Source organism: Diorhabda sublineata, chromosome 3 (genome assembly GCF_026230105.1).
Source record: "Diorhabda sublineata isolate icDioSubl1.1 chromosome 3, icDioSubl1.1, whole genome shotgun sequence".
In the NCBI taxonomy this organism is placed as follows: domain Eukaryota; kingdom Metazoa; phylum Arthropoda; class Insecta; order Coleoptera; family Chrysomelidae; genus Diorhabda; species Diorhabda sublineata.
In genome coordinates this window covers 32350072-32371110 of record NC_079476.1, presented here as the reverse complement: position 1 = coordinate 32371110, position 21039 = coordinate 32350072, and the positions used below count along the sequence as shown (strand labels likewise).

Sequence of the window (21039 nt, the reverse complement as noted above, 5' to 3'; positions counted from 1 at the left end):
AATAAGTCCACTCGCCACTGTCTGTGGAACTGGTAGCTTACAACGAAAAAAACATTATTCCCCACATACAAAACGCAAATACAGTAGAATGGAGGAGGTCTTCCATCACGTGACTAATGGTAACATAATTAATATGAGTCACATCAAAATTTCTGGCAACTTAGGAGAAATAACTTTTTCAATTATTCGTATTATATTTTTATGGTTAACATCGACATAAAAATATCGATATATTGGGTGAATAAGTTATAAAATCCAAAATTAATAGGGTTCACACCAGCAATGAAAATTTAGTGGTCCAAAAAGACCACCTAAGTTATGATTTAGTGGTCCAAAAATATAACGTGGTAGACAAAAGTAAAAAAATTAACATATGCATGCTACACACACTTTTATACATATTTTTACGGCATATATATATATTCTTTTATGCAAAAACAGCACAGTAAATATAAAACATAGATTTTTTTAAAAATATTTTGGGAGACAAATTTGTCGTCGATGTGTATGATGTTGGCGACATTTCTTGATGATTTGGCAACAATTGTCGCTATGTCGCCATGCTGACGTGAACCTTAAAAATTAATATTATCTATGCTAGCTTATTACTAAAGAGATGATTTTTTGCATAAAAGTGACGTAATATTTAGTCTATCAACTGGGGTACTCTTAACTAAATAAAAAGAGTGACGTTGATAGCAGGATATTGATTAAAGCTGTAGAATTGCAGCAGAAAATCCTGCTTTAAAGTTCATCCGATTCGGAATCTGAGCTATCTTTAAGAGTATTTATTATTACTGGTTGAATATTTATATTCACCAAATTTCGTTCTGGAATAAACCAGTCTTCACTTATTTTTTCGGTATGTCTAACACAAATATCCCATTTGCACTACAATTTTCCAATGCCTCTTTCCAACCAATCAAGAACCTTTCATCACCGTATCCATCTCTAAACAATATAGATAAAAAATATTAATAGAGGAGACATATAATAACAATACAGAGTTTTATGAATGTAACGCCTCAATTATCTCGGAAACGGCTTGTACGATTTTTATAAACTTTTTTGTACGAGGGTCTTGTGATACGGCCGGTATTATTATGGTGGTATTTACATTATTGTTAGATCTTTCCTTTTTCCGTAACAATAATGATCTTTGTTATTCCAAATAGATCACCCTGTATATTTTTCACTTTTCGAAATTCCTAACAAATATTTATTATTTTTCATCTGATGCTCCCTACACCTAAATGCCATAATTCCGGAGTTATAGCTACAATTAGGAAAGAACGAATTGATATTTTAATGATATTAAGATATGGTGATAGTCGTAGAAGTCAACAAGAAACATGTAATATGCTTAATAATTTATATCCTAACCGAAATACCATAACGAGATCGGTAAATTAGTAAAAAATTTTAACAAAACTGATTCAATGAAAGATTTATCCAAATCAAAAAAACTGCATCAACTGAAAACAAATATTTAGATGTTTGTGTCTTGTTCACGATCCACATTAAGTACTGGACAAATATACAAGGAATTTGATATTTCGCAAACATAAGAAATGAACATTTTACGTGATAATAAAAGAAATTAAAAGTTAGGATCACTACAGAGATAAGAAGAATTGAGCAGTATTGCCAAGTTTCAAAAATCGCATAGCTTGTTTTATTGAAATAAATAGACAACATTTTGAGCATCTGCACGAGTTTCGTTAAACTTTTCATTAACTTACTGACACTAGACCTTGTTACGAGATTTGTATTAGCACATAAAGTAATAAAGAATATTCAAATTAAACGAGTTTATTCAATAGTAACCATCTAAAGGTAGTCACGCACTTGTTGTCATCGGACGGAGCGTTCGCAACGGACGGATCGGATTTATTTCGACGGCTGCGCACACAGGTACGTAAGCTCCACAAATTACCGATTCCGAAGTCTCTCGCCAGTCGTAAGTTTGAGTGGTATCCTGTCGCTGTGGAAGTCTCGTGCGTTTGGTTTTTAACTTCGCTTATTATAAAAATTTTAATTTTTGTCATATTTACAGAATGGATATTGAAAAAAAATTATGATAGTTTCTTGCTTGCTGGCAGAAGAAGAAGAGAAGAGTATAAGATGGCCAGAAAGCCCTCAATTTGGGTTCATCAAATCAATCATAAGAGACAGGAGTATGGAGAATATCACACATTATTCCCCTGATCTGATTGATGATGACTCCAGACCCAACATGTGCTAAACGTCGGAATGAATATTCTAACTACAATCGGCTCCGTACGGAGAGAAAGAAGAATATTTGAATCAATGTTTTTAAGCACACTCGGAAAATCCGATCCGTCCGATGCGTGCGTGTGCTCCGTCCGATGTCGACAAGGGCGAGACTACCTTAAATGTACAATATTTATTCTGACTTTGGTGGAGATATTATAATGGAATTTAGATATAGAGAATATTACATGAAAAATAATCAGTATTTCTTAGGGATTTCTAAAAACACAAAATAAATATTGTAATCCATTTGAAATAACAAAGTTCATTATTTTTCCGGGATAAGGAAAGATCTGACAACAATGTAAATAGCACCATGATAACGGGCTTATCACAAGACCTTTACGCACAAAAATTTATAAAAATCGCACAAGCCGTTTCCGAAATTATTGAGGCGTACATGAAACTCACTCTGTGGCTACATAATTTAAAAGTTGATGAAACTTTTTTGAACACGAGTTTTTGTACATATTTGACGTCCCAAAAATAAAAACAAGTGATTCAACTATTACACCTAATTATAAAACAACAAACCAAAAAGTGTGATGTAAGTGATAATCATAAAGTTTACGCACATCGTCCAGTTTGGAACCGAAGGCCCAATTTTTTTTAAAATTTTCGTTAACCATTGCAAAGGACACTCAATAAGTAATCTAATAATAAAAATTGTGATGTGGGTATTTTTTATAACGCCAAAAAATTCATATAGTTTGAGTGCTGACGAGCATCGTTTGTTTTGAAATCGAAGCCCACTAATTTTGTCAATTTTTTATTAATTATTGAAAAAGACACTTGAATATCGGATAAAACTCTTTAACCAATGGTGTACGTAATGTTCTACAGAAATACGCCAAGAACGATGCAAAACATTTTCGTATGATAAATCTACATAGATTCCCAGTATCTTCTTCTCAAGAGGTGCGAAAGACAGAATCTAAATATAAATTTGCTCTAATTTACAATTAACCAGAATTTGGCTGTACAATGTAAATAGTAATAAGTCTCATTGAAGTTGAATGAATAGATGGAAAAATACTTGAATCACATTTTTTGTTAATAAGTTCCTCATTTAGTATCCTTCGTAATAGTTGAAAAACATTTGAAAAAAATTTGGGCTCTGATTACAAAACGAAGGATGCCCGACAACGCTCAAACGTTGAGTGTATGAATTTTTTTTGAGTTATAGAAAATACTCACATCACAATTTTTGATCAGTTGTTTTTTACATGATTGAAATTTGTGATATAATTTCTTCTTATTTTTTAGATCCTCGGTTCAGAATCGTGAAATGTGTACAAAAACTCGTGTTTAAAAATTGATCTTTAATTTTTGGTCGTAAAATTATATAGTCATTACATATCTCCTCTATTAACATTCTTTCGCCAAAGTTCAGTTTGTGTTGTAAAGAAATAGTCGTAGCAGAAATCTGTGGATAACTTCCCACGGGTCTTATAAGTCTTGCATTGAGCCTAAATAAGTTCAATCGTATTAAATACGCTATGGTAGGGTGGTTGCCTTAAGAATTCATAACCATGATTTTGGAAGGTTCATCAATGACATATACATTTTCTTTTTCGGTTCATCTTAGTAATTTATAATGGTTGAGATCTTGAGAAGTAAATCTATTCTAAGAAACTATTACGTATACCTTGTAGTTGGTCTTGTGAATCGATCTTAAGTTGCTATGTTTGATTTCTATTGATAGAAGATAGTATGTAGGTAATGTGTATTCGATAAATCGTAGATTGAGTTACGTGATGGAACACCGCCATTATTTCTACTTTACAGTGCGTTTAACTTTGCCGTTTCAATTTATTAAACCCTAAATATTTTACGTTTTGAATTGCATCAATCAAGTTTACATGTACTTACTTGCTAACTTTGAATGTATACATGTATACATTCGAATATAGTTTCATTATGTTATTTTGGATTTAAACTATGGATAGCAAAGTAAGTTTTTATGCAATTTTAAATGGGTGAACTATATTATTATATATTTCCGGAGTACTTAGGTATTTAAAACATTTATACATGAAAAAGTTTTTTCACAATTTGACTTAATCGATCTAACTTTTCTCCAGTAAGATCTATTTATTTCTATCATTGTTATTGTCGTTTGTTTCTTTAGTTAATCGAACCAACAGAAATAGAAGTTATTTGTCTCTTAAATAAATATAAGACTAGAAAGTCGACCTCAAAGGAGTGAAAAATATGTTCTGATATAAGCCAGCTTTAAATCCTTGAAAAAAATGCGATATGTCAATCACACCGAATAAAGTGTGATAAAAATCGTCTTTGCACATTGATTTATACTTTTGAATGTGTGGTATTTACCAGAACTATGAAATAAGCATAGATTGCATATATTTCTCATAAATCACGAGTAAGGACTAGTCAAGTTAATGTAAAACCAATCCAACTACTTGACAACACAAATTTAACAAAAAGTTCATGAGAATCAAACCGATCGAGCTGTTATTATGATACCAAAAGCGGAATAAACCATAGTTATACATTATTTATAAGCTGTTTAATGAGTAAAACTTTAAATAAAATAGGGAATATCATCTTAATTTTTTTCTTCCACCCAAATAATTCTCACCAGAAAGATAGTTCAAGATAATGGTTATTATTTTTTCTGATAAGTTCTAAAAGTTTTTAAAAAACTTTAATTCTCCATATATCTTAAGCAGTGATTATCATGATTTTGATGATTTTGAAGATTCCATAATAAAAGTCATCAAAACAACCAACGCATATTAAAAATTTAAACAAAATTATGAACTCGATGTTTAAAGAATTGAACTGATAATAACAATAATAAATATTAATAAAGAAAGTAGGTAGTAAGCAATAATTATGTTTGTCAAAACTAGAGCATGAAAAATATATTTATTCAATATAACATACCTGCTGGACATACACATTCGGGAATATCTCTCATTCTTCTACCATCGTGAGGAACATCCCTCAAAACTCGCCTCTTCAAATGATATACAGCTTCCCGTCGATATCGTTCGAACAATCCTTCCATTCCTTTCTCCGGAGAATCCGACCTTAGTTCTAAGTAAGCTACCCTATCTTCAAGAACAGACAACCTACTCTTCATGTCAAATTCCCGCCACACTGACGATGACACACTCACAAGACACAAAACACACATCACCAAGTTTATGCCGAAGTTGCAAGTAGGTTTTAAAGGTTTTTGCGTCTTTTTTTGTTGCGCTCCCCTAGGGGTAGCGCCTAACGAATCCTTATCCATGTTCGTATTTTTTTTATACTAAATAATCATCTAAATTCGGTGTCTATTTAAAAACGTTAACAACAATCATCCTTTAGCGACTAAAGTAGTTATGTGTTAAAACTCGCAGTTGTATGAATTAAACTAGTCGGTTAGGGGATTTATCATATGATTTAAAGGCCGCGTTCCTCTGCAGCGTGTTTACCGATCGGAAAAACGAGTTTGCGTATTATCTATGCAACCTCTTCGATAGCCGCGGTTCGACTGCTGAAAGCTCCATACATTCGTAGCTTAGAATGAACATCAAACAACTTTCCGGATGGGGATGAAGCAGTTCTCATTTTCGAGGGTGGGGGTGAACAGATTATATTTTTTTCATAATCCAAGTAATGAATTATCGAATTATTTATTTGTTTTTTATCAAATTATTTAAATAATTTATTCAATATTATAATGTTGACTGTTTCTTTTATAATTACTAAGTTACAGATAACATAAACTTATTTTCTTACAAAACAAGAGTTTTTTAAAAGAAAATGTAAAGAGTTAGAAGAATTGAAACTCAAATTTCAACACCATAATAAACAGAAGTTTCAGAAATTACGAATACACAAAAACGTAGACAACTACATAGCTAACTTTAATGAACAGTTTTTAAAAGTTTCATCATTAAAATCTATCACTCAAAAAACACTTTTTGGCAATTTTCTTCAATAATAAACAACAGTACTTTTTTTAATTGAAACTACAGCAACTATCTACTCCAAAATGATGCTCAGCATGTACAAACAGCTGTTATGTTATGTCCTCTTCTATTGCATGTGATGGTTGGTTGGAGGGACTCGGAACAAAATTTAACCTTTTAAAATTTGGCAACAGGTATTCAGGTCTGATTTTTCGCAGGCAACCCTATATCACCGTGTTCGTAATAAAATAAACTTTATTTGTATCTAAGTTTCATTCATTAACCAGACCGGTGCAAATTACTAGTATCGATTTACCTGTTCATACCTGACAACCCAGGAGTTGTGACAGGAAAAAAATGGGCAACCTAACATTTACATACACTATGGGTTGCATACTTTCGATTGGAATAGAATTTATCTGTTAACCAAACCGGTGAACTATTTAAAAAAATTTTCTTTCATAATTAATATATAATAATATGGAATATATTTTTTGATATATTAAATTACATAAAAAATATGTTTGATCCATTAACCAGCTCGGTGAAGGTCGTTTTATATCGGGATCTTAGACCAACAGATTCTTATAAAAGGTGAACTACTAATGGGAATAGGAGAAAAATTGAAAATATCTTTGACATTAATTATTCGAAAGTAGAAGAAAAATAAATAATTCGACAAGCATAAGCTTATGAAGGTGTAAATATAACAAAAGAGGAAATTCTTCATAGAATATGAGAGATGAAAATTTTGGATTCCAATTATCACTACTGACTTGACATTAATTAGTGATAATTAATTATAGTTGGGTTGAAAAATGTTAGGCTCCACTAAGCCCTGCACATTTCTCAATACGTTTTCGGAATTGTTCAAAAGCTGAACTTTTTCTCTAGTGATCGAACTGCGTGAGTTATTTTTTTAATATGTCACATTTAGAAGATATTCTTGATAAACTATTTGATTCACCCTTCCCCATACAAGCCAGTCCTACGATAACCCCTAATTCTTCGGCAGACACAGGCCGGTAGGCACTGCACATGTGGATAGCCAGCTCCCTCGGGTCAGCTTTGCGATAGAAGTTTTTCTTTCGGAGACAGTATGCCATATTGCTACACCTTCAAAATCTGCTCATCGACCACGCTCGAAAGGATTTTCCTCTTAGATACATACAGCATTTGATTCGGACCTAAGACCGTACCATAACATTACTATTTATTTAGATCTATGAAGAAATTCTAGCGTGAGAAAAAATTTGAATCAACAAAATATGTTGAAATTGCAGTGCGTCAGTTTTTGCATCTCAGCTCAAAGAATGGTTTCACCAAGGTCTCAAAGAGCTTCCTGAACGTTGAGTTAAAACTATAGAATACGATGCGCTAGACTTTCTTTTTGTTTGATTATGTTTCTAATGACGTTTCGATTTATGAATAAGATTTTGGGATCTGCTCATATTGAATTGAATGTTACTAAAGTACCTACATCCACTTCATCATAAGCTTTTGTATCTTCTAAAACTGATTGCCTCGTATTGTGAGAAATTTTGATCAAACGCCAAGTACTACTTTTATTCATTGCAGTATTTGAATACATTTCTTGCGCGATCTTTCGCCGATTCCATTACATCAAATCACTTAAACTATTTCCTCTAATGTTAGTATTGTATTTAAAATAGTTTAAGCTTAATAAATTAATGTTTAACAGTTCATTTTAACAAATTAACATTGTTAAAGATACAAATCTGTTTTTCTATGGTAGTCTTTGTTACAAATATTAGTCTTTGAGATGTGAATTGAACAAAAAAAATTATAGTTGACCGATGATTTCGAAGTTTAGTAAATTACTCTAACTGTTAATGCTAACCAATTCATCTCAATAACTTTTTGTCGTATTTGTCACGTGAAAAACACTTTACTGTAGGTGTTTTAAAAATTTCCAGATACATAATTTTTTAAAACTAATATTATGTCTGTGATTAGTTTTCAAGTAAGCAAGGGTAGACTTGATAATTTGAATCGAGAATTTTTGATCTCTTACACGACACGTTCCACCTGTCTGGGTATATTCTAAGAGAATATACTAAAGAGAGAACAGGAAAAGATTTAGAACCGATTGAATTTCAAACAAAAACCATATTAAATAATACCTTAAAAATAGTTAGTTTGTAGATACTGCATGAGTCATGAGACACAAGTCAAAAATCTAAATGTGAGGGTAAATTTGGGATAAATGGGCATAAACAAATAATAATTGCTTCTAATTCAATACCACAAAAATATTTGGATGTGAATCAAAATATTTTGTACTTTATCGATGATAACAGATCATTTCATGACATTCAAACATTTATTGGAACTAGCTCGATATTTGAATACCCACCCAACAAAAAAATTTAACTTCTGTTACAATGTACCAGTTCGTGATCGTGGTTGTCACAAAGATTAGACAACTCGTGACGGAATATTATGCAATTCTGGATTTCAATTACGAAATTTTCGTTATTAACCTAACCTAAACTAATCTACCTCCATCGACAGGGCAATTTGCTTTACATCCTTCTACTGAGCAGCACCAAAGAATTTTGCTGGATGTTTGTAATATCTGTTTTTTAAATTTGAAATAATTAATTACAAGCAATTTGTTTCCCCTCTGACTTAGCATAAAACCTACTGCTAAATGCTATTTTTAACTTTTCTCAAACACCCACACCATGTTTCTCTGTATGAAGAATGAAGAGTGGAGCAACGAATTACAAAGTCACAAGTTGTAGTGCATTCATATTTATATCAACAATAAATCACAATAAGGGAGCTTAATAAAAATAGAATACAAGAAAAAATGAAGAAGTAGACGATCGCAATAAATGTATTGAAAGCAATAGTACACAAATGTGCAATCTACGATGTGTTGTTGATATAATTTAATTTGCAGAAACCTGACAATACCCACAGATTTTATTGAATAGTAGTAGTAGTAGTAGACAGTAGTGAAAAATATGGACTCTCATTAAACATAAATTGAATAAAGTTTATCCCAATATCAAAACTAACTGCAACTGATTACTATCTATACAGAGAGAAGTCTTAAGCATAAGATTATAGACAGTTGCCTGGTATGACGATATGATAATAGAAACATAACAAATGGAACATCATACACGGACGGACCGACCAACTAGAAGTAATATCACAGTAATCAAAAAAAATCAAAAATATCTTGGAAATTTGTTCAATCATCACCTGGTGGTTGAACGTGAAGAATACGCATAGAGTAGGAAAGAAAGAAATTTATGGAAATAAAAAGAAAATAAAAGAGATTAAAGTCTGAAGTTGAAAGTGGGTTTATGATATACTACATACTATCCGTATAGTGAGATAAAAAAGTGGTTACCCGACCTTTAGAGGGCTTAAAATGTGATTCTATCGTTAACTACCTAGAAATCCATGCATGGAGAAAATTTCTAACGATATAGTGAAAGGAACAAAAACAGAGAAAAGTATTGATGATAATAACAAAAAACACGTTAAGTGAGAAGAAATATATTATCTATTTTAGCTAATCACAGAAGTAAAACTATTGGTAAAGAAAAGAAGGTATTTGTGGCTTAAAAATTTTGAAAGAATGGCATAATTGCTTCAATAAACATTTAGATCACCTTGATGATTACCATCCTTCAGAAGAATAGTTTTTTGTGATCAGACAAAAAGACCATTTCATAATCTTGGAGAATACACTACGATTTTCATATATTAATAAAATTTATTTTTAATTTAAAGCATTTAAATAAAATTCTGATACACCAAAACCATACAAATCGAATTGTCTTTTATAGTCAATAATAACAATAATAAGAGACCAACATTTTGATGTCTATGATGTACAACTGTTCATGGTTAATGTTTGGATGGAAAATCTAAAATTGCCCTCATATTTTATCAATCGCAGTTATTTTAAAGATAATCTACATTTATTATTTTCTAGCAAGTATTTCAGTAAATTCCTTCGAGAGGAATGTCAAGTCTTTTTTGAAACTGCACAATTTTTCAAATTCGATGCTATCGTCAAAAAGAGTTTATTAAACTTCAACAGATGATATTTATATATCATCTGGAAGTTAATAAAAACTGCTAAATAAGGAATAGGTATTTCTTCCGCATGCACAATTTGTTTCTATTTATACTCTAATATTAACAATACAAAAACAGCTGTTATCTCCCAGTTCTCTATAAACTAAATATTGAGAAATGAAGTTCCTTCATTGCGATTGCCCACTATCGCAAAATTCACCACAAATTTTATGTAGTAAGTGTAGGACCCAAGATTCCTTTTACTGTTAAGCGTCATTTAAGGATAATCAGTTGGTTAACTCACATAACAACTTGTTAGTAGAATTTCGAATACAAAAAAGGGGTTGCTGAAACTTTTTTACAGTTACTTATTTGATGTGAGTTATTCAATTCCGAATGTAACACTATATTTGTCTCAGAACTATCAAATTATATTTCTATTTCTCCGTTTTCTGATCTTTTGCGAAGGAAAAGCTGCGAATTAAATTGGTTGAAAATATAAACATATAAATCAAATGAAGAATGTATCAAGACACATTTGCAAATACTGTACTTTGAAGACGTATTTATATGACTTTGAATAAATAAAATAGTGGTAAACAAGCTCTCATATGTTCGACTCTCATCCTTCATCCGTATCAGTTGATTCTCTGGAGAAAAGCAACCCTTTGCAACTGCTTCTGCGGTATCCTAGAGAACCAAGAAATGTTCCCGAAGGATTTAACCAAGAAATTCAAACAAGAACAATGGTTCAAGATCGAGATCCTGTATACTTTCAATAGGCCAGTTCGACGCATATATTCATTGATAAAATTACCGACACAAATTTCGATTCAAGTATTTGTTTTCATTTATTATATACCACAAAAAATAAGTTTGACAAAAGTCCAATTCATCAAATGAAGTGTATTTTTATTAGCTTGTTTTATCAGCTCAAACTCTATCAACAGCTAAGTTAGCTTTATCATGTAAATTACTAACCAAATAAAATAATCAGCCATTGGATCTGTATCAATCGTACTTTCTTCCCTCGTCGTCCACTGATACAGTTAAAGGCAAAAGATTGGGAGATTATCAATTAGAAACAAAAGTAACAAAATGCACTCTACATTTTATATCCACTACTTTGGTTTTGTGATTAGATTGAAGCCATTTCAATATCAATTCAACCATCTCTCTATCCTGTTTTTAAAACTGGAAGCACCTTTTGCACGGTTGCACCATTTTGAAACATATATTATCACGCTACAGTGAAAGACATCCTCATTCGATTCATTCTAATGAGTCAAAGTATACCGAACACAAGTGTCACAGCTAAGACAGTTGAATACAAATCAAAACAAACTCAACATTTCTTTGAAAATACGCTTCTACTCGTATATGAGTCAATATATTTTCGGAAGTTGTCACCTATTTAAAAGTCAATGTAAATTCCTGTATACTATTAAACTTCTCAATTTAAACAATTTTATGTAAGTGTTAGGACTTAAACACACATTTTTATAGTATATATACGAGGAATATCTATAACGTAAGTTCCGTTTCTCATTTTATCAGTTGATTAGAAAGAAATATACGCCATTTTCAAATCGCTGTGCCAACGTGTTCTTTGTAGTGTTTCTTTATGATGTCAGCTTTAATTGAAAACCGCGTCGCTTGTGAAATCAGATCTGTGATTCGTTTTCTAAATGCAAAGGAAGTTAAGTAAATTTATCTGGAAATTTTCGAGGTTTATGGACAAAATGCTATGATTGATTTAATGATTATAAGATGGGTCGGTAGTCAACGAAGGACGTGTTCAAGTGTAGAACGATATGGACGCTCTTCTTTGGTTAGTGAGAAACTGGTTTACGCAATTGGAGAAAAGCTTTAGCAAATTTAAGTATACAATTAGTACTCTTGTCATGAAATTTCAGCAAATCACTAATTCATGAAATTATTACTAAAAAATTAAATTTCGATAACTTTGCTTACGTTTGTTACCCAAAACTCTAAACAAAACTAAACAAAAATCAATGGAATGGACATTCACTTTGTTCTCGTTAAGTCTAAATAAAATGTTGACAAGTCGAGAACTCATATGAACCATTTTTGGGGACAGAAAAGGAATTTTTTTGATTGATTTCTTATCACGAGGCTAAACAATCGATGCACATGTTTACTGCGAGACCATTTAGAAATTGCGCTGCGCAATACAGAACAAGCGCCGAAGACTACAGTCAAAAGGAGTTGTTTTCTCTCGTGGACGTGTTTGATCATTCTTCATACGGCCCGGACCTCACTCTTCGACTTTTATCTCTTCAACGAGCTGTGATATGTTACCACATGGTGGTAAACACACAAGGCAACGTTTTATGAAGCGTATAACACGCTATGACAAGCGCTTACAAAAATTATTTGTAGAAAATATGTTTCAATTGAAGATTCTTGTACAATAAATATTTTTTCTGTTCTTTTTTATATAACCAAACGAAACTTACTTTGTGGATATACATCGTATATTAAATTACAACCATACAACCTCTGAAAATAATTCTAAAAAACAAGCCCACCCCAACAAAACCACCTGCTACTAACATGAACATTTTTTGTAACGGATGCATAACATACGTCTTCTTAATTTCCGCATATTGGCCAGATGGTCATTCGTCCGAATAAATGAACTGAAATAGAGTTTCTCTTAATCAGATTTATTCCCATGAATGGTGATTAATAAAATTCCAAATAATTGAAAATATGATTAACATTGATATTACCACCATTCAAAAGCTGTCCTGCAATTAGTACTTTTTTTCTAATCCAACAGTAGATTTATACTGAACACACTGTTTACACTACCACTATACCAACACTCACAATTACACTATTTGATGCGAATTCCGACAATCAAGTTATCTTGTTTGTGTAATTGTTAGTGTTGGTATAGTGGTAGTGTAAACAGTGTGTTCAGTATGAATATCCAGAAGTTCCAACTTAACAGTACCTAGACTTGTCATATACAATCGAAGAAAACAAGTTTTCAAATGCGAAATTCCTGAATTTTCAATAAAGATAATTTTGAAGTGACAATTTCTAAGAAGGGACTTTTGTTGTTTACAGAATTCTAGGGATCTCAAGAATCCGAAAGATCTAGAATAAGATTTCAATATATAAAGCGGAAAGTTTAGCAGCTGGAAGTTAGTCAACGATTTGATTTGATAGCGACTAAAATGACAAGTGGAAAAGAAGCTAAATAATCTATTTTCAGTAAATTAGACAGGGTGTATTAGTGAATAGTTTAACGTGCAAGTATTAGTGAATAGTGAGTGCATATCAATTCATCCCACCGTTTTGAGTTAAGAACTTTGGGTGTAAAAACTGTAAAAATAAATATTACTGGAAGATTAAAATTTATAACTAGTGGTTTTTCTGAATTTTGGACAAACGGTAAACATTAGACAAAAGTTGTAGATCTTTCAAACCTTCTCTAGCTGATATTTACATAGGTCTTAAGTTGGAGCTTGAGGAATTATAGGCACAGCTTTGGAATATGTGTAAAAATTTATTATTTTAATTTTAATTTAATTTTTTTTTGAATATGTAACTAGAGTTAATGGACATCTTGAAATTTGATTTTCAAATACTTCGCTCAAAGCCAACAATTTTTGTAAACGCATTTTGTTGAAAAATTCAGAAAATAATAGGAAAATAATTTCCATCATGCAAAGTGGTTAAAAATTTAATTTTCAAATTTGAATTTCTCAAGAACATGTAAAATTCTCATTTCTTAAAGCTGTGAGTATCATCCTACACAACCTTATAAATATCAGTGATAACGAAAAACTCCAAATGACCGTTTTTGTATGAAATCCTAAGATCTTCAATTTTTATTGGAGCTCCTGTCGTATTTTTAAGGTTCAGACAAAAATTTCTTCATTTCATTCATCTATATTCATGATATAATTCCGAAAAAAATTCGGATGCTCTTGGAGTATAATTCGATTGTTTTATCTGTTTCGAAACAAACTTATATTTTTTATTCATTTATTGTTTTATTTAGCATTTATTCATGACCATCTGACATCACTGACACTTCTTAAATTATTTCTTATCAATATATTCACAAATCCCTTTTTTCGCTACAATTTAACTAACTCACTTTTAGACTGGAACTTTCTAATAATTTTCCTCTATCTTCTAATCAACCTATTAATGAGTTAGGAAACAGTGGGATTAAATTTAAAACGCCCACACTTTATAATATAACTATGTTTATTCACTCTTTAACCATTTTTTCACAGATTACAACCATGTCAATAAACTTTAACTTTATCCAATAGCGGATTCTTCAGCAAATTATAAGAGAGTATCAATTCCCAAATGACCAACATTGTTATACCTACATCGCTTTTCCATCCTCAACATCTATTATATGTATAAATCATTTTCAAAATCCACGATTTGAATCAAAATTATAATTGTTTTTGTAGTGCATTTAAAATGAAGTTTATTTCCAAAGACAATTTTCTACTTATTTTTTTTTTCAACAGAATGAAATAATCTTAAGCAGTTTATTATTACATTACATTAAAAATTCGTATTGAGTTGACAGCTTAGATTAACTATATATATCTTGTAGAAAACAGATTGGCCTAAGGAGACCCTGGCAGTATGCCGATTTTCCAACGTTCTGCCGGCATCGGCTTGGCAGTAAAGCGCATAATGTTTTCGGACTGTGGAGAATGACAATGAGATGAGTAGATGCCTTTTGAATTTTCACGGAAAATATGTGTGCTTGTTGAGGGAATTGAAGTTATGAGATCTTTGTTCTGGCATTGCAGTTATATCTTTCTTATAAATAACTCTGTAGCAGAATACAGTCTAATGAACTTTTAATTATTACTGTTAATAATGTTAAAAATTCCCGTTAGAATGAGACAAGTAAGTTAACAAATTAGCATCACTAAATTCTTTTAAATAACTAAAACATGGGAGGTGTCTCATTCAAAATTTTGATTTATAACACACCGATACGCTGATTTTATTGTTTCACCATGCTTCTGGAGTCATATGTCTAAATTTTACATACATTCAATAGATTATTTAAGATAATGAAAGAAAACTGTTTTAATTAATACTATAAATGTGAAAAGATCTCAAAATCTAGCTTGTTCAACGCAATATAGCATTCCAGTAATGACTGGACCTTGAGTACTATATTACTGACGTCCCCGTCAATATCTAATCCAACTGTTCGAAATTTCTCTATAGTTATTGTTATTTTTTTCTGTAATCATATATGCAATGTAAAAGTATTTGAACTTTTGAGGTTAGGTATCATTTTTGTGATTAGATGCTATTCATTACTTTAGATCTTACTCTTTGTTTTTTATTCTTACTCTATCCTTCTTTTAAAATGCCTCAAAAGCGGAAATCTGGTCTATCCAAAGATTCGTTACGGGTCCGTGCAGCAAAAGTTGCACCAAATCAAGAATGTTGGTTCTTTTTATTGTTAGAGCAAATTTCCCACTCTCCCGCTCTACTCTGTTTAGGAGAACCGCCATTTCCTCCTCCTTTGGAGCAAATTTTGTGATATAATCAGCATAACGTACATTGCTTATTCCTCCCCTAACAAGAATTCCATACTCCCATTCATCTAGAATGTTCCTCATTATAGCTTTAGCATATATGTTAAACAGAGCAGGTGATATATCAGAACCCATCATCTATTTTGACTTCAACGGAACTAATAAAGTAAAAATTTTTGATTGAGTGATCTGGAACACCCATTTGGTTAAGTATTTCCTATAATTTATTCCAGTTAACAAAGTTGAAAGCAGTAGGCAGTTGTGCTAAGATTAGCTGTCCTAAAGCTACGAGTAATAGCAAAACGGCCCGTTCCGAGAATCATTTTGATAAAGCCTCCCCTCTCCACACATTGAACCAAACCTACGACATTCAAAATCACCATAACCAACGACAAATGCTGTAATTTCGCTGGAATTAAGCAATCCAGCAGCAATTTATCAATATAACATATCGCTAATTACCCATTGTTGTAAAAGTGCGATGATATATCAACTTAAAATACAGGTTCTAAAATTTCTTTCCTTTCTCATTTTTATCTCATTTATTCGGGCGCTCTGATACTTGTGTTTGGTGTTGGCTAGTAGAAGATATCGACTTATCCATGTTATTATGTAGGAGATATACTCCATATTGAGCATTGACCTTGGAATCTTATAAGCACATATGCTGTGATATGAATTACTGTCGAAGAGTTTCTTTTTATCGTTCATACACTTTTCACAGTTAGCTGAACTAATGGATATCATTCTAGTGTGTAGTAGAAGCTTAATGAACACACTTTTTACACTAGAACTACACAAACACTCACAACTACACTGTTAAATGCGTGTTTCGATAACTAAGTTATCGTCTTCAGACACTTCAGACAGTTATGTCTGTCACGAAACGCCGATAATGTGTTTGTGAGTGGTGGCATAGTGTGTGTGTGTGTGTGTAAATAGTGTGATCACTATGAATACTACTAACGTGTCTAAACATTCCAACTTAGTAGTTTAGAACCTCCTGCAATCCATCACCTAAAAGTGTCCTGTTGTCCAAATAATCCCTCTAATTAGTCACACTTTTATTTATATTTAACAAAAACCTTTTGCGTGATTCCGCCTCATAAATTTGACCAAACTCTGATTGAATTATTAGTCCAGTAGTCGGGTTCCAAAACGTTTAATAGCTCTACAAACTTCTCGTTCTAGACTGTTTCATCGTCTAAGCTAAAAATTTACTGTTTTAAGTAGTTTTTACTAGAAACCAATTGCTCGTCATTAAATGATACGGCTTTCGAGGTTTTCATTTAACTTTAAGTACATTACCTAACTCTTGGGAACCCTCGCAATCCGTAGTCTCCCTACGATGTGCCAGAGCAACGCTCCGGTCCTATTATATCAATGCAGTTGGAGATTCAATGCAAATATCGGATGAAAAGTAGTAGTCTAGAGATTCATTTAAATTTTATATAATATCTTTTAAATAAAAAAATTATTTTTTGATCGCACTTATTAAATGAATAACTATCTAACTAAATTATAATAAAAAAGCTTAGAAAACACTAGAATGTTGAAGGAAAATGATAAATAAAGCGAAAAATTCATAATTGTAAAATAAGAGTCTCTAAACTGACTCGATTTAAGCAGCTAATTCATTTTGCTTGAAACTTTGAATCAATTAACTAAGGAGAGCTCAAGTTGGAATTATTACGAGATGCATAAAAATTATACCAAGAAACATGGTAAGCTTGATCAATCTGAGAAACAAAATAGTTATTTTGCTTCTATTTATTGATATCAGCAAAATTAACGTTGTTGGTTGGAATTTACAAAGTAATGCACTGCAATTTTTTAGAAATTCTATAATTTCACACAAATTTTTTACTTGTTATCTTTGTAAATTTTATATGCACCAAAAGGTCGGTTATTGTGATAATCATTAGAAGCTTGGTACGCGTAGATTCCTTTACCAGCTCCATGAAGTGGTACGTATCTCCCATACTGAGACAGAAGAAGGGCAATAAACGGATTGACAGGTGGTAGTTCTGATTGATTGGGCGATGAATACTTCGGTCGTAAATGTAAATTATTGCTCAAAAGAAGAGCATCAAACAGAGGATTGTGTGACAACGAAATTGGATCTTCTTTTTTCAGCGAATATTGAGGTGGAATTGTTACTGTGAAAAAAATCACGATTATGATTTATTTAACATTTGTAAAGCAAAAATATTGTTTACCTACAGAATCAGGATACACGCGTGACTTGTCATTGACATATTCCACATTATTTGTATAAGGACCAATGGGAACTATATACTTATAATGTACACCATCGCTATGGGATGCTTCCAATTCTTCTCGAACAGTTTCTTTGATTTCATACTGTTTTGATGCAACTTCATATATAGTTATATGTAGAAATAGGACAATAATCTGTGAAAACAAAAGTTCATAAAACAGAATCAATTAATATTCATAATTTGTTTGTATGAAATTTATATATGTAATAAAGTACAATATTGTAACACAAAAAAATGTTCCATTTTTTTTATTACATTATATATCTTTCTGCTTCAAATTTTTGACTTCTTTCCGTCCTGTCCAATCCGATTCTCCCTCCTATATTATCGTAGGTTCTTAAAGATACTCAGCACAGTTAAGATCCCTTGAAACTACAAGGTGTCTCGTAACGACTCAACTACTTTCGCTGTAAAAAAAATACGTACTTATTTTTATATGTATTTATTAGAATGAATTGAAAGATTAGAAACAAAATTTTTTTAAATACGACATTGTTTAAATGACGGCCATTAAGTTAACGACACTCCTCAAACTGTTGGCGTACATTTTCAAAAACTTTTTGAAGAAGGGGTCGAGGAATATTCCTGATTTTTTTTTTTTCGATATTGTTTCTTAAATCTGTCAAATTTCGTGAATTATTCTAGTAGACCACGCTCTTAAGATTAATCCCACAAGAAAAAATTAGGTGGGGTCAAGTCAGGGCTCCGAGATGGCCATTCAATATCACCTCTTCGTGAAATCACCTTTTGTGGTAACAACTCGTATTGATGAGTTGTTAGTAGTTGGTGCGATGTGGCCCTATCCTGTTGGAATCATGTCAATCGGTAATAATGCTCACATTGTTGCAGTTGAGGCCCGAAAAAATTGCCTATCATGTCGACATAGGAGAAGTTACAGTCACTGCATGTCCTCTGTTATATTCATAAAAGTAGGGCCAAATAATCGCAATTCGCCAGCATATCGACCTACACGGTAACTTTTGGGCTATGCAACGGGCGTTTATGTAAGGTCTGTGGATTCGTTCCTACCCAAAAACGACAATTTTGGTGATTTACGTATCCATCCAAATGAAAATGTGCCTCATCGCTAAAGATCATGTTGATGAAATTGTTAAATCTGTCCAATATTGCAATCACAAAATTCAGTCTTATAACGTAATAACTTTCATGTAGAGTTTGCACAATCTGAACTTTATAGGCCTTTATGTGTAAATCAGATCGTATTATGCGGTGAACTGTGGCTCTTCATAATACCAGTTGAGACGGACGCTGAGTTGAGGCTGTCGGCTTACAGAATCTGCTACTTACTGAATGTTTCCAGACGTTCTTACTTTCCTTGAATGACCGTGATAAATTTCACCAATAGTGTTTCGAGTAGTATTGAATGTCTGGATCAAAGCTGAAATTGTTGCATTGCTTGGAGCTTCCGCAATGTTGAACATTGTAACCTATACAACCGTCGAACCTGAATAAATGATCGATTGTTTTAGAAATTTGCGCTCACGCAAAGCGAGCTTTGCTCTTCCTTGTTTGCTTCTCACTCACTATTGAAATAGTTGGATCGTTTTGAGACACCCTGTATATATGTAGCTATATATGCTAAATAATATTAGAATATTGTCTCCCTCAAAGCTAAGTAATGTCGGATATTAGAATATCTGATCGATTAGACCTGTTTTAACTGTTTTTAATGACCCAAAATGACGTTCTTCCAGAGTTTCTAATCTAGCAGAGAGGAGAAAGTCGGGAGGTTTCACGTCAAGTGAATGAGGTTATTGAGGGAAGATAGATTTTTGTTACTGGAATGACATAATTCTTCCCCATTTCCAATTCATTATTCCAAATCTGTTGAACGGTTGAATTCACCTATCTCTTGCTGATTCTTATTGTCAACTGGCAATCTGAACGGATTGTCATATTTTTTGAGATTCTCGCAATTGAAAGCCTTCCGTTAAGTGGCTTAATATTTCTAAAGATTTATGCTGCACTGTGCTTAAGTTTGAAGCAATATCTGATAAAACGTCGTTGCTTGACATTGATGTTACTCATTTTAGAACGTATATCAAAAAACGTTTTCACAAATCAGTGACTATACACAACATGCTCACTTGCTCAAGTTCGGATTCTTCAATTCAAAGTTAATAGAATAAAACGAATTAGAAGATGAACTTCTAGCTATCAAAAAGAACTAAAATAGACTAGGTAGTACAAAATGATAAGTGAATTTAATCATTATTCAAATCTCTCTCACCTACAACTTCTGTAAAGAAAAGAAAAACAAAAAAAATGGAAATGATAAAAAATATTTTGTTTATGGCACAATGTGGTGAACATAGACGCGCGCTGGCACTTTTGCAGCCCTCTATGAGCCACAAGTATGAGTGGAATTCAAAAAATCCACATGTAAAATTAATCCACAAAGAACGATCTAAAAGATTGTTTTGAGGTAATTTTATTGAAAAATCAAAAAATAAAAAGTGATTGGGCGAAATTGTTGACAACATTTTTGAACTTTTTTGCTCATAACTTTTTAAATTGGCGGTTAATGGCGAAAAGTGTCATAAACAAAATTGTAGGCATTGCGAATTTTTTGTAGGGATAACAGTCCGCGAGATATCATCAAAAATAGCTTTATTTAAGATGCTGGCCGGGAGAGAAGGGGTGGAACCCCACAAACTTGAGGTTAAGCTTTCGTTGACCCTCCCCATACATCGGTAAAATAAAATTGCGTCCTAAGAAAAACCGCAAGGGTACTAAAATTGTCACATTTTAATGGACTAATAATACGAAGCTTTCAGTTTTATGTGTATCCTACATAAAAATTTTAATGTTGCAGCTATCACATAGATAATCCAACATATTGAAGATATACTGATATTCAAAGCGATCAGAAAATTTACGATCTACTAGATGCACTAGACA

At 32.1% G+C, this 21039-nt stretch overlaps 1 protein-coding gene across 3 annotated transcripts in view; it reads right to left on the bottom strand.

Annotated features, from left to right (window-relative positions):
- LOC130441553 (collagen alpha chain CG42342-like) overlaps window positions 1-5770 on the bottom strand; it is a 426499-nt gene extending 420729 nt beyond the window's left edge. For all 3 annotated transcript variants that reach the window (XM_056775282.1, XM_056775280.1, XM_056775281.1), the window contains exon 1: window positions 5188-5770. In XM_056775282.1, coding sequence (XP_056631260.1) covers window positions 5188-5539 — 352 coding nt within the window. In that variant the 5' untranslated portion in view covers window positions 5540-5770. The remainder of the gene's footprint in view (window positions 1-5187) is intronic.
- Window positions 5771-21039: the final 15269 nt, after the last annotated feature.